Source organism: Capsicum annuum, chromosome 4, assembly GCF_002878395.1.
Source record: "Capsicum annuum cultivar UCD-10X-F1 chromosome 4, UCD10Xv1.1, whole genome shotgun sequence".
Taxonomy (NCBI): domain Eukaryota; kingdom Viridiplantae; phylum Streptophyta; class Magnoliopsida; order Solanales; family Solanaceae; genus Capsicum; species Capsicum annuum.
This window is the reverse complement of record NC_061114.1, coordinates 13,575,144-13,590,325: the sequence shown is the minus strand read 5'-3', so window position 1 is coordinate 13,590,325 and position 15,182 is coordinate 13,575,144. Positions and strand designations below refer to the sequence as shown.

At 31.9% G+C, this 15,182-nt stretch overlaps 1 protein-coding gene across 1 annotated transcript; it reads right to left on the bottom strand.

The window, feature by feature from the left end:
- Positions 1-4,203: 4,203 nt before the first annotated feature.
- LOC107868233 (isovalerate--CoA ligase AAE2) lies at positions 4,204-8,765 on the bottom strand. The gene is made up of 2 exons (XM_016714863.2): positions 8,373-8,765; positions 4,204-5,862 (listed from the first exon to the last, which is right to left on the bottom strand). The coding sequence occupies exons 1-2, from the start codon at positions 8,691-8,693 to the stop codon at positions 4,417-4,419; spliced, it is 1,767 nt and encodes a 588-aa protein (XP_016570349.1). The 5' UTR covers positions 8,694-8,765; the 3' UTR covers positions 4,204-4,416.
- Between the last annotated feature and the right edge of the window lie 6,417 nt (positions 8,766-15,182).

The following is a 15,182-nucleotide window of genomic DNA, read 5'->3' as shown; positions in this document are numbered from 1 at the left end:
TACAACTGCATACACCCCTATATACTCGGTGCCTTTCTATGGTACTGACCCAAATCTTCGAATGTGGGCTGTATTTCTTGGAATGTAGGTTCAGGTGCTCAGTTTCAGGTTCGACAGTGATTCTTCAGGCACGCTGTTCTACATTCTCTGTTGTGGTGAGTCCTCATGTTCCGAGGACGTGATGTCTGATGTTGGTTTTACGGAATTATTTACATTTGATAACTGAGTATGAGCCAGTTGGGGCATGTCTCAATGGCTCGCTAGTTTTATTGATTTTCTTAGAGGCTTGTCAGACTAGTATAGATGTTGGGAGTTGATTAATAAGTCGTATTTTGTTATCTTTCTGAAATTCTTTTATTCTTAGATGATGATTACTCTGTTAATATTTGAGGGTTATTTATGGAAATCCCGTTGATTTGTGTTGAACTAAATGAAAATGGCTCAAAGGGTTAGCTTGGGGCTACTCGTAGCCTCAAGCACCGTGTGACGCTCCGGGACCCATTTTCTGAGGCGTTACAAAACCAGGATGCCAAGCCTATCATAACGGGTGACACCTGGGTGGAGCCAAGCCTAATATAATGGGTAACCCCTAGGAAGTAGTCAAGCCTAATATAACGGGTGACTCTTTATCCTGCACTGGCTGCGCAGTTATAGAGTTTAATGACTCTGCCTAAAATAATAGGGAAGCCGTCATCCCTGCCCTCACTCGGTGCTGAATCCTACTCCCAACTGAATAGATACAAAATTGATTCTTAGATCGTACTAGACTGAGCTGAATCTGTTACTGATTATAATATGGGGATCATGCTTTGGTTATACCACAGATTCTATACTTAATTATCATGAATACATCAATATCATGCAACTTGAAGGGATTTCATCATGAACATCACATAGTAGGATCAAAGCTTGGACCTTTGAAATCAAATCATGAATTAAAACTCATCAACAACATGAACTTCAATTTCTATTCACAAAAATCATGACAATCTCGTAAATATATAATCTTGAATTTAAAAAAAAAAAAGATTCTTGAACTTCTTCGGTGAAAGAAACCCAAGAATCAACATCTAACATACCTCAAAAGCTTGAATCTTGAAAAAGAATTTCTTGAATTAGGAATGATAATTTCTTGGTTTTCTTGAAAGAGAGCTTTAATCTTGTTCTTGGGAGATGATCTTGAGAGGAAACCCTAATTTTTTTGTTCTTGAGAGTGGAGAGGATTAAGGATTTTTAAAACTGATATATGATGATTATGTACGTGATTTTGATGATTTAAGTCATGGAAGGTAAAGGAAAAGTCCAAAATACCCCTACAAAACCGCTACTTAGTTGCTGAAATTCTCGGCTGACGACCAAGGCTGATAAGCCGTCTGATATGTGACGGCCCATCAGCTCAGGTCGTCACTTGGAAGCTGGAATTGATGGGTTTCTGCCTAAGTCTGATGACTTGGGCAGATAAGTCGTCAGATATGTGACAGCCCGTCGGACATGTCGTCACTCAGTTGCCAGGCTAACATGCTGAAGTAAAATAAGTATAAATTTTTGCTCCTATATAGAATATGGATAAAATTGGTATCATTGGAAAGGTAATTCAATTATCTATCTGTTGGTGGGTCATGAGCTTAAAAAATCGTAGTATAACGAGAGATATGCTCATTTGAAGTTGACTATACCAATATCCTTCCCAAGAATTCAATCGGTAAGGAATGTTTTGAGTCGTCTAATAGCTAAGATGTATTTGAGGCCTTAATATACATCAAACTTGATCATAAAACTACCAAATCACTAGAATTTATTTCTCATGAGCTTGAAGCATGGTTCTACTATCGATTGGGAATCTCGGGGTATTACATTAACCTGTTGCGACAGATGACTTACCTGTTGTAATAGACGACGTGTTTGTTGGAATCGAAGTTAGGTTCTATTGCAACAGGCTACTAATATAGTGCAATAGATATTTACCGTCTGTTGGAATCGAGTTCAGGTTCTATTACAACAGGTTACTAATCTGTTGCAACAGATATTTACCCTGTTGCAACAGATGACACATCTGTTAGAATCGAGTTCAGGTTCTGTTTCAATAGATTATTAATCTGTTGCAATAAATATTTATCATATTGCACCAGATAACTAATCTTTTGCAATAGATGGATCATGTGTTGCAATAGATGACCCATCTATTCGATTCATGTTACGGCACTATAGAACCATAAACATGAATTCAATATACGAGTCTTTTGTTGAAACAAATGTCTCATCTGTCGCAACAGATGATAGAACTGTTTAAACAGATGGCTCTTATATTGCATTCAAATTCGCGTGCTATCTATTGTTGAAAAACAGCACAATAGCAGTTACTCAGATGACAAATTCAACTAAAAATCATAATTTGACTTACCAAAGTCTCCTATGAAGTAATGTCAAAGTGGAAAGTGATGTACGAAACAAAATTTGACCTAAGAATTGGTCAAATAGCAATAGTAGCGGTAACAACAACAACAATAATGGTCAACAAGAAGAAGATGAAGATGATAATGAAGTAGAAGATGATGATAATGAAGCAGAAGATGATGAATAAAGCAACCGCAACAATGAACAACAAAAATCACTAAGAGAGAGAAAACAACAATGGATATGAAGAGAGAGAAACGCGCCTTTTTTTTCCTCCGTTTTTTGTTATATTAGGTAAACATTTGGATCAAAGTGTGAATTCAAAAACTTGTGGGCTATTCTCAAACTCACCCAACTTTTTTAATCCATAATAAAGTAATTGTCACCTACACTCTATTATTAAGACTTGAGTCATCTACATCTTATTTTCAAACATTTTTGTCACCTACAGCTCAAAGGCCCTACTATCCTATATAGAGGGAACTAATTTTATTGTATAAAATAAAATACCGAATTTTATAAAAAAAATAAAAAATATATATATTTTAAAAAGTTGCTATAACTTGCAATTAAAAATTTATTAATGCAATTATCTAAAAGTGTTGATAAAATTTATAATTTTTAATCAATAATTGTATAGGAGATAATTTTCACAATCTAGTATTTGAGTGGAGAAAAAGGCAAAGAGATGGGTCCATTATCCAACTTTTATGTTCTCTAACTTTGAAAATTCACAGATATCTTAAATTGATTTATGTTGACCCCGTAAACGGCCCAACTTTGAAAATGCATCCGTTTAATTGTCTAGACGAGAATTTTCAAAAATAAGGGTTCACGAGGCACACCTTTATCAAATTGAAGAGTACAGATGGTCAGGGTGAATGTTAGGATGTTCAAATATCACTGAAAATCAAATTAAAATATTATATTATTATTCTTTCTTACAATTTGAGCATATAATGCATTGTACTATGATTACTCAATAAGACTTACAACTATTAGTATTAATTTTCTTGTACCTTAAATAGGTAAGTAGTTACTTTATTCTTATTTAATTATATTTTTTATCATGTAATTAAAATAATAATTGGGTTTGTCTCCGATGACTGTCTGGCCTTACGACTATTACCTATGGTGCTTGGACTCTCTAAAAATACATTAGACTCGTGTCAAATTCTTCAAAAATGCACTACTTTTGAAGAATCTGATACGCAGCTATTGACATTTTTGAAAAGTCCGAGCAACATAGACTATTACTACTTCAATAACTTGTCAAGTTTAAATACTGAATTCGCATCTGTACTAGGACCATAAATCAATCTCTATCAGATAAAAAATAACTGAACTTCATTTCTTCAAGTACTTTCTAACATATTGCTTAATCGATTATGATAAATTGGATCGGGTTTTGCTCATGGGGAGAGCCACCTATATCCAATGGCAGACCTAAGATTTTGGGGTCGTGGGTGCTTAAAAGGTTTGAACATATATATTGCCCCAAAAAGTTTTAAAGTTTCGCCTGCAAACTAAAGCACACAGCTATCTTCTTGGTTCACTAGGTGCTTTTCTAGACCTTATATCAAATCTTATAAATTTTTTATATAATTATACCTAATCTGCGTCGAATTTAACGGGTGCGGGAGCACCAAAAGATTGGCTATAGGTCCGCCCTTGCCTATATCAAAGGGTGGTCAGGTGCACAACTTTCGTCAGAAAATTATGTTGTGTGTATAGGCAACACGATAGCTATTATGAGTGTATTTAAGTTTGCACACCCTTAATGCAACTGAGAAGAAAATTTACACGCTCTTTGCAAAATTCCTGGCTCCGTCATTGATTTTGCTATGTGTTTTTCTGGAAGTGTTCAGATGAGGCAATTGCCATGTTTAGTTGTATGTCCCAAACACTTGCAGGACAATGTACACATAAATTTAGAGACACAAATGGACTGTCATTACCACCAATTATCAACGGATTGATACATAGATTTTTCAGCAAATGCTGCTGCTGCTTCATTTCATTCTAGAAAAGACTGCCCAACGCGTTTGCTTTCTCCCTCAGGATAAATTTCTGTATCTTGCCTGTCGAAGTTTTAGGTATATCATCGAATATGACTGTACGGGGTGCCATGTAATGAGGCAAATTATCCCGACAGAAATTGATAATTTCTTGATCGCCAACGCTAAATCCTTCTTTCAACTTCACAAACGCACAAGGTGTTTGCCCCCAGTGATTATCTGGTCTCGCGACTACTGCTGCTTCAAGAACTCCTGGATGACTATACAAAACTCTTTCCACCTCAACTGTGCTTATGTTCTCTCCGCCGGAGATTATAATGTCTTTCAACCGGTCCTTAACTTCTATATATCCATCGGGATGTTTAACAGCAAGATCACCGCTGTGAAACCATCCGCCTTTAAAAGCTTCTTCTGTTGCTTTTGTATCTTTCAAGTATCCGCTCATCACAGTATTCCCTCGAAACATGATTTCCCCGATTGTCTTACCATCAGCCGGAACCTTTTCCATGGTGGTAGAATCGCGTATATCAACTTCTTTTAAACAAAGATGTTGCACTCCTTGTCTGGCTTTCAGTATAAATTTTTTGTCAGGAGGCAAAGAATCCCAATCGGGCTTCCACAAACAATATGTACCTGGACCGTATGTCTCTGTTAGTCCGTATAAGTGATTTACGCTGAACCCTAGCTTCTCCATTTTGGAAATGACTTGCGGTGGAGGCGGTGAACCACCTGTCATAATGCTAACCTTGTGAGCTAGTGGCTTCAGGTCACACGGAGGCGAATTCACAATCTTGTTCAAGACAGCTGGTGCACCACCCATATGTGTGACTTTATGCAACAAAATGTTTTCAAATATGTCTTTTGGAGAGACATTTCTAAGACAAACATTCGTGCCACCCAACGCTGCAAGTCCCCAAGCCATACACCAACCGTTGCAGTGAAACATTGGAACGGTCCACAGATACACAGGGAACATACTCATCTCATGAAGCAAAAAAGTCGCGATTGTATTGAGATACGCACCTCTATGATTGTATACAACTCCTTTGGGACGCGAAGTTGTACCTGAAGTATAGTTAATACTAATAGGGTCAAATTCAGTTCTCGGCCACCTTATAGAAAAATCGCTTTCCCCACTTCTGACGAGACTTTCATATTCATGATCGCGAACATTTACGTTATCAATAGCAGACGAGTCATCATCAGATTGATGGATCACAACAAGAAGAGGCGGTTTCTGCTTCTTTTCAATAAGAAGAGCTAATGCTCCTCGAGCAACTTCGAGCAATTGTTGATCCACAAATATGACCTTAGCTTCCGAATGCATCAGAAGTATCGATAACATAGCTGAATCATGGCGTGTATTTAACGTACAAAGAATCGCTCCTGCCATCGGTACAGCAAAATGTAGCTCTTGCATTGCTGGTACATTAGGAGCCAGAGTTGCAACCTACAGAAAAAAACTTCAAATCTATAAAAATGAAGAAGTACATAATGTAGGTAAATATGCAACAGAGCAAAGACAGGCTCCCATATATTTTGCTGCTGGACTCCTAAAAAATGTCCCCGGATGCATATCAGATCTTCCAAAAATAGCGCATTTTTGGAGGGTCCGACACGAATACGGCAACATTTTAGCAAATCCAAGCATAACACAGATATAGATAACTAGATTAATTGCAACTCATTGGTTATAGTGCATAGACAAGCTCCCACACCGATGCGGCAACATTTTGAAGAGTCTAAGTAACATAGTGGACCATATATAGCCAGCTCGATTAATTTCAATTAATGGGTTATACAACAACAACAACATCTCCAGTATATTCCCACCAAGTGGGCTCTGGAAAGGGTAAGTGTATGCAATCCATACCACTAACTCAGAAGTGAGATAGAGAGGCAGTTTCGATAGACCCTCGGCTCAAGATAAAATGATCTAGAAAAGGAATAGTAAAAGGATAAGATACAATATACATACCGCACCCAATAATACCATAGACAAGATTCACAAGTAATACAACATTCTGAAATAATACTAGTACTATAGCTACTAACACGGGTAACAAAGTCCTCCTACCTACTAACACTGACGCACCCGTTCCTACTATCCTTCTACCATAACCCAAAATATATTATCTGTCTTTCAAATTACAAAACATACTAGAAATGAAATAAACCTACCCCAGAAAAATTTTCTACTTTAATTCTATTAGGTAGCAAGTCAACATCAAAAATTCAAAACTTTCTAACATTGTAAACTTCTTAAAGTGATAAAAATAGATTACTAACCAATAGTTTTGGTTCAAATATTGTTTTTTATCATAAAAATTCATTTAATATCTTCAGATTATTAATTTCGAACTCAATAACTTAAAAGATCAGAATTAATAACCCATAAGCTTCAAATCCTGGCACCGCCTTTGAGTCTCAAATAGAACAAAACTAAAAGATTTTTCTTGACAGTCTTAAACTTCGTGTACAGTGAAACTAAAACACTTGGAATTTAAACAAAAAGGTTTCTTGGAATTGAAACAAAAAAGTTTCTTTTTTTCTTAAATTCCGTATCAAACCAAATTTATGCTACACTAATTGTTAATCTTCTCAAATGATACAAAATAAATTTTCCACTAACAGAATAGCCCATAGAAAAAAAATGTCTAAACTTATAAGATCACAAATTTCAAAAAGTCATTACAACAACAACATAATCAGTTTAATCTCATAAAGAGGTTCTATCAAGGATAGAATGTACCAAATCTTACTCTTACTTTTGTTAGGATAGAAAAACAGTTTCCGATAGACAACAACAAAAACAACATATTCAGTGTATTTCCATCAAGTGGGGTCTGGGGAGGGTAAAGTGTACGCAGTCCATACCACTATTTCAGATGAAGTAGAGAGGTTGTTTCTGATAGACCCCCGACTCAGGACAGATAACAGTATATCAAACAACAACAATTAAAAAAAAGGAATAACACAACGCGAGATAATAAAAAAAATAAGACACTGACAGAGTAATGTTGTAAACTATCTATTCGAGATCACAAATATCACCAAAACACTACAAACAAAAACTATAAATACAGATACAAACAAAGCACTCCTCCCTATTATTAAAACAAATACATAATGGGACTACTCCACCCTTAACCAGAGTTCTCGGATCCGAGCCCTAGATATGGAGAAAATTCTATTGGGAGCTTCACCCCAGAATGAGTTCTGGCACTGCGCCATCCAAATTAGTCGGAACTCCAATGCGTATACCGAACACCGGATGGAAAACAAATACATGAACTCCTCAAAAAGTCATTCTTTCTTAAATTTTGTGTAAAATCAAACCAAATACATAAACTTCTCAAAAGATATCAATGAGATTAAATTTTCTAAACAGAAACCAAGAACTACTTATAAGATCACAAACTTCAAAAACTCCTTACAACAACCACATAACGCAACCAAATACTACAGAAACTTCTCAAAGGATATCAATAACATTAATTTTTCCAAATAGAACCAAAAAACTTACCACATCTCCATGACAAGTTCCCAAATGACACCCATACCACTACTGATGATGAAGTAGTGAGGTTATTTTCGATAGATCCTCGATTCAGGATAAATAACAGTATATCATACACCATAAAAATATAAAATATAAAATAAACAACAAAATGTGATAACACACCACTGAATAATACAAGAATAAAACACCAACAGAATAAATACTATAAACTATCTATTTGAGAACACAAACATCATCAGAACACTACGAACAAAAACTACAAGAAACTACAAGCACATATACAATCAAAGCACTCCTCACTACTATTAAACCAAATACATAAGCTTCTCAAAGAGTCGTTCTTTCTTAAATTCCTTGTCAAATCAAACCAAATACATTAACTTCACAAAAGATATCAATAACATTAAATTTTCCAAAATAGAAACCAAACAACTTACCACATCACCATGAGAAATTCCCAAATGAACAAGAGAAGAAGCAAGTTTAACACACCTATTATGTGTTTCTTCCCAATTATACTTCAATTTTTCTCCATAAACAACACTAGTTCTATCTCTAAATACATTAGCTGCTCTTTCCAAGAAACTTAAAGGTGTCAATGGTTCAAAATTTGCAGAACATTTAACTAGACCATCCATTGATTTCCAAGAATCAGTAAGATTACATAATTGTCTAGTTGATTTTGTATCTTTTGGGTATATTTTACTGAGATTGAAAATACCAATAACCAATCTTGAATTCTTGAAGAATTTATTCATGGTGACAGTAGAATAGAAGAGAAAAGTATTGTCTACTTTTTGGTTACATGTGATAATTTGGACTTTATAGTAAAATTGTGATTTATAATCTTTAATCTTTAAAATAAATGTAAATTTTAGTAGGTGCCTGAGTTATTGTAAAAATTTTAAAAAAAAAAAAAAAGAATCTTTATATTTATGGACATGAATTGAATTATTTTGGAAAAGGATTATAGCAGAGTAAGAATTTTTAGATAGGATTAAAATTTGATCAAATTAACTTTTAATTTATTTTTTAAATTTTTTTTTAGATGTTTGGTAATATTAAAAAAGGCTTAAAAAGCCTAAAAACTGGTTAAAAAATAAAAAGTGAGTTTTTATTTTTTAAATTAAAATTCTTTTAATTTTGATCAAAATATTTATCGTTTTATCCCTTATATTTTACTCCAATTCTAATAATATCCTTAATTTATAGCTCTTAAATATAAAAAAAAAAAAAAAAAATCTCTTGACTGCTTCTCTTCGTCTCTTTCCTCCAATTTCTTCATCTTTCTCTTTTGTTTTTAGTGAGTCTATCGTTGCACAGGAGATTTATTGCAAGTTTGCAATATTACAATATAATACTATTTTTATATAAAAAAAGTCCTAAAATTTTTATTTTTCATATTTAAAAATAAAAAATAACTTATTTTTATAAATTGACTTCACATAATCACTTTATGCTGAAAGTGTATTTAAATAGAAATTATTTCTGAATTATTAGAATTAAAATTATAAATAATTCACCTTACTTATGGTGTTAACAACTTTAAGAATATTTAAATCATTTGACCAAAAAAAATGCTTATTTGAAGTTTTTTTTACTTTCAGCACTCCTATCCGAACATTTATCTATTTAATTTGTAAGCACTTATTTAAATTTTTAATCATTTAAGCTAAAAAGTGTTTTTTTAATCCTATCCAAACGGACTCTCAATGTGAGCAATTAAGCATGTTAAGTTTTATGGGATTATTAAAGACGCTAGCATATTATATGTCATTAATTTATTTACGTAAAAGGCTTTTGAAAATGTGTATAATTTCTTTTTTTAAAAAGTGCATAATATTAATTACTTATCATAAATTCAGGTATTCAATCAAAATATATCATAATTCGATTGTGTAAAGCTCAATAATTATAGTAATATTGTGTGTATATTACATAGACTGAAAATCCCAAAAACCAAATCTTGAATTCTTGAAGAATTGATTCATGGTGAAATTAAAGAGAAATGTATGAAAAACTTGGGGAGAGTGGAGTGATATTTAATTTTTGGTTTAATTTGGATAACTTGAATTTTTATAGATATCTATTTATTGAAACATGTGGATAAGCAACATTTTTAATGCAATTAGGTGCATAACTTTGATATTGTAAAAAGAATCTTTATATTTACGGACATAAATTGAATTATTTTGGATAAAGACTGAATTAGAGTCAAGGTAAGCATGTTTAGTTTTTAAGCAAAAGGAAATATATTTTAAGTAATTAATTTATTTACATAAAGTGTGTTTGAAAATATTGTAGACATCTAAAATTACTCTTCAAGAGAATCCAAATTATGTTGTTGTTAGAATTCTAGGAGGCTATTTATCCTATATCCCGCTTATTTAAAGGGCAACATATTTCCTGAAACAGATGGGTATTCGTAAAAAGATCAGGACCTCCAATATCCCATAAAATCATGGGAGGCCACTAACAACCCTTGAATTACAGAAAAAATCAAGAGAAGAATGAGAAAAACGTCACTAACGGTCCTCGAATTACGGAGAAAATCGAGTGAAGAATCAAGGGAGGAACAAATTTATAACCACCTCGTTTATCAATAAAACTGTTGTTTCTTCATATTTTTATTTATGGTTGAAGTTTATTTTCCATGAATGAAAATTTGTTGGAAATAAATATGTACAATTTTAATTTTCAAAATTTGAATTAAAAATATATAATTTATTATAAGCTCAAATAGTCAATCAAAACAGATCGTAGTTCGAGTGTAAAAACAAATTTACTATAATAAATTGGGAGAAAATTGAGAGTGGGTTTAAAATAGTTCTTTTATGTATATATTTAATAATTTTGATCTCTTAAATTTTTTAATTATTCATTTAATATTTATCGAACTCTCTTTGTAATATTTAGTGAGGACTTTATTATAACCTTTGTGTACTTATTTATGTGTTTGATTACGTTTAGGCGTCGAGTCAAGTGAAGTCGAATCGAACTCAATTGAGATTTGTGAAGTAAAATTGAGCTTGAGCAGAGTTTGTTTGAGTTTGAATTGGCTCTTTCATGTTTTTCTTCTTGGACTGTCACGTCATTAAAAGTAATTAAATGTGTAATAAAAATACTATTATACATAAAGTTTGAAGTGAAATATTTATTTTTGAAATATTATAATTTTATCTTCATCTTCAATATTAAAAATATGAAGATCGTGATTCAAACTTTTTGTCCTTCATCGTCTAAACTTGCTTGATGCAATAAGTTTGCCTCATTATTGTTTTTCATATTGCACTAAGCAATCTTGGATTTTATTTTTCTTCAATGATTTTTCAAATAGTAATTGTAGTATGATGTTCAATTATCAATGTTAACAAGAATAGTTTTGATTATAATAAAACAACTAATCAAAGCTACAAAAAGATTATGAAGTTGAAATAATATGGGAGAAGGAGGCAAGACTCATTAATTGTTTTCTGTTATAGATGAATGGGAGTAGTAAATTTGGTTCACTACCTCATGAAATCTTTAACCTTCAATCAGTTGACTCGATTTATGATTTATTAACAAAAGACATTTTGACTGGATTCAAGATGCATTGTCATGGATGGAGGTCCATGTCTTGTATGCCTCAGTTGCCTGCTTTGAAGAGTCAGCCCCGATAAACCTTTCAAATCGTCTTTATTATCCGATTCTTAAATGAACTCTAGAATTAGTTGAAATTTTGTTGAGCAAGCATTGTCAGGCCTAGAATGGCTATGAAAATGGATTGGAGTGGCTGGAGCGATTCTCTTGCATAAACTTTGTTGTGCATTCATTGTTGTCCTTGCCGCCCAAAACTTGTAGAGCACCTTATTAATGTGTACTTTAGTATCGTCATCAAGATTTTAAGATATTCAGGGGCAACATCAAACAATTGATATTTCATTTCACTTTGATATTAAATGTATAAATTTAATTAAGGGCGGATCTACATTTATTTGTGGGGTGCTTCGGCACCCACTAAACTCAACGCAGAATAGGTAAAACTACATAGAAAATATACGAAAATAGGTATATAATATATAAAAGCATCTACTAAAATAAAAAGTTGATTGTGCACATTGACATTTAAGTTGACTTTAAGGTTCTCCACTGAAAGGGATGCCTCGGGTTTGAACCTCATTGAGGTAAATTTTTATTATTTTCAGTTTTTAATTTTTTTAAGCTACCACTATCCTCAAATTCTGAGTCCACTACTGATTTTAATTATATGATTTTCTAGGTCATATCCTATATGTTGGTTCGAGGCATAACATTCTAATTTTTGCATTGTTTCTTGAATTAATTCTTGATAACTCATGATGTTTTGTGTATATTATTTATTTATTTATTTATTTGAAATATTAGCTTGAAAAATTTGAGAATAAAAAAATTATTTTTTAGAGTAACATGTCACATGTATATATGGTGGTCCATTTAGTTCATAATGATCTAATAAAGAGAGATGAACAACAATGTATTGAAAAGAGAAGGAGGTGACAAGGGGCCATGCATTGTGTAGCTCCAAAATTGATTTTACATTATTAATTTATTGTAAATGTAGGTTATTCAATATGCAAAAATATTTATTAGTTCATGCATATTTTTTATAGTATTGAAGTAATTTTATAAAACTATATCATTGGAGTGAGGTACACGAACGGAGCAATTATTGTAAGATTAATATTGTAAAAATTCTTGATATAATAGAAATTAATAAAATCTTTTAGATAAAGATTAGATTAGGTGTCAACGTAAGCATGAACTTTTTTTCTAAAGTTGCTGCGTTACATGATAGGTAATAAAATACTTTGAATGATATTAATATATAACATAGAATAAGAGGCAAATTGTTTAAGTTTGTTATTTGTGTCAATTTGAAAAAAACAAAAATTTAAACTATCAAGTATGACCAAATCCAACGTTGACAATCTATATTAAATAAAAGCTTGTAAATGATCCTAATTATGATACCATTAATTTAGGAAATAGAATTTATAGTAGGGGTATGCTTAGTTTAGTAAATATTGAATTATTATCAAAACTTTTGATATTGTGTTTAGAGTATTATGCTATTTGATATTGCATTTAGTATGTATTTTAAAAGAAATTTTGATATTGTATTTCGAGTATTATGACATTCGATACTATATTTAGTTGTATTTTAAAAGATTTTTGTATCGAAATATCATGAATGTTTGGCCAAAGTATTTAATTAGAGATCAATTAGATATCTTTTTTTACGTAGTTGACTACTTGACTAATGAAGAAAAGTTGTTTTCTACTTTCATTTGAGTGTGTTCATATTTGTAAAATGTTAATATGATATAATTGAAATGTCTCTTAAAAATTCGAAGTCATGATTTTTATTAATATATTATATGATATAATCAAATTTAAAAATATTCAACTATAATCAAAATTAATAAACCAAATTTTTGAATACCTTACCATACCAAGCTCCTAAAATAGTCACCACTTATTGAACATTCTCTTTACTCATTTTCTTTTTGTAATACTCCCTTGGCCACTAGAAAGAAAAAAAAAATCTCTTTTCATTATCAAAGTTTTATTTGAAAATATCCAAACTAAATTTATATGAAGAAGTCAAGTAGTTGCTATCCAATATGGATCAAATTAATAATTGTATATAAATTGACATTCTTCATTAATATACTTCCATATGCATTAATAATTAATAATTGTATACTTTTGAAATAGTCATACTTTATCTTCTTATCCATATCATTTACTTTTACTTTTTTTTTTCCCCTCAAAATCTCATCTAAAATACCCCCAAAAAATAATCGAATCAAGAAAAACTAGTAAAGGTCATTTGGTAGGCTATATTAAAAAAATTAAATATTTTACTCCCTTCGTCTATCTTGGCTTGTATATCTGTAACTTAGCACACCTTGAAAAACAATAAATAATAAAGTAATTTTATAATATGATCATTTAAATATGATGAACTTAATGTTTTGGGTGATGAATAGACCATTTAATAGTAAAGATAAAATGAACACAAAAGAGTAATTAATTATCGATGATTATTTAAATTGGACAAATATTATCGTACAAATATTTTTAGTATACTGAACAAATAAAAATATAGAACTACCTTAAAATAGCGAATAAGAAATGATCTCAACCTTAACATACATTCTCTTCGATATTATTCTTATACGCTATGATACCCTTAATAAAGTCACTGATTTGAAATGCAAATAAATCAATACAACAAAATTCAAAAGCTTCAAAACTATCATATCTCAAATAGAGTTTGCACCAGATAAACATGAGCAAAATCAATATTTAGTTAAGCATAGTTTATATCAACAGGAAAGCAAGTCTTGGAGTAACTGATAAAGTAGTTATTGTTATGTGATCGGAAATATGCATATAAATTGCAATTTTATAAAATACATGTAATTTTGTGTATAAAATATGCATATAAATTGTATATATATTGTGATTATGACAAAAACTTGCTATGTTTAGTCAACGTCGAGGTGTGTATCGAAGAGAGTTGGTGTAGTTCAGCTAGGAAATTCATTGGAACTTTGATGGATCTATCTTGATTGACACGTCCTTTCCATGTAATTGATTAAGGCACAAACTATTTATTCTCTATAATTCGACGTCATACAAAACTATTGTGATCGATTTACCGTAGCGAACTTAAATATATCGAATCATATCAAATTAATATGATATGATAATGATAAAATATTTTTAAAAATCAAAAAAAGGGCAGCCTGGTGCTCTAAAAAGCTCCTGCTACGTGCAGGATCCGTGAAAGGGTCCACGGTCTTCCTTGCATATCTATCTGTCAAAGGTTGTTTTCAAGGCTTTGAAAGTTAGCTCACATATTGAAATTGATATTCATCATATCTGGAAATGTTAGCAAACTCTTGCTTTCTCCAAGACCGTGTATCATCATCGCTTTTGAGCAACAACGATAGAAGAACAAAAGGGTCCGCGGTCTTCCTTGCATTTCTGTCTGTCAGAGGCTGTTTTCAAGGCTTTGTAAGTTAGCTCACATATTGAAATTGATATTCATCATATCTGAAAATGTTATCAAACTCTTGCTTTCTCCAAGATCGTGTATCATCATCGCTTTTGAGCAACAACGATAGAAGAACAAAAGGGTCCCCGGTCTTCCTTGCATTTTTATCTGTCAGAGTCTGTTTTCAAGGCTTTGTAAGTTAGCTCACATATTGAAATTG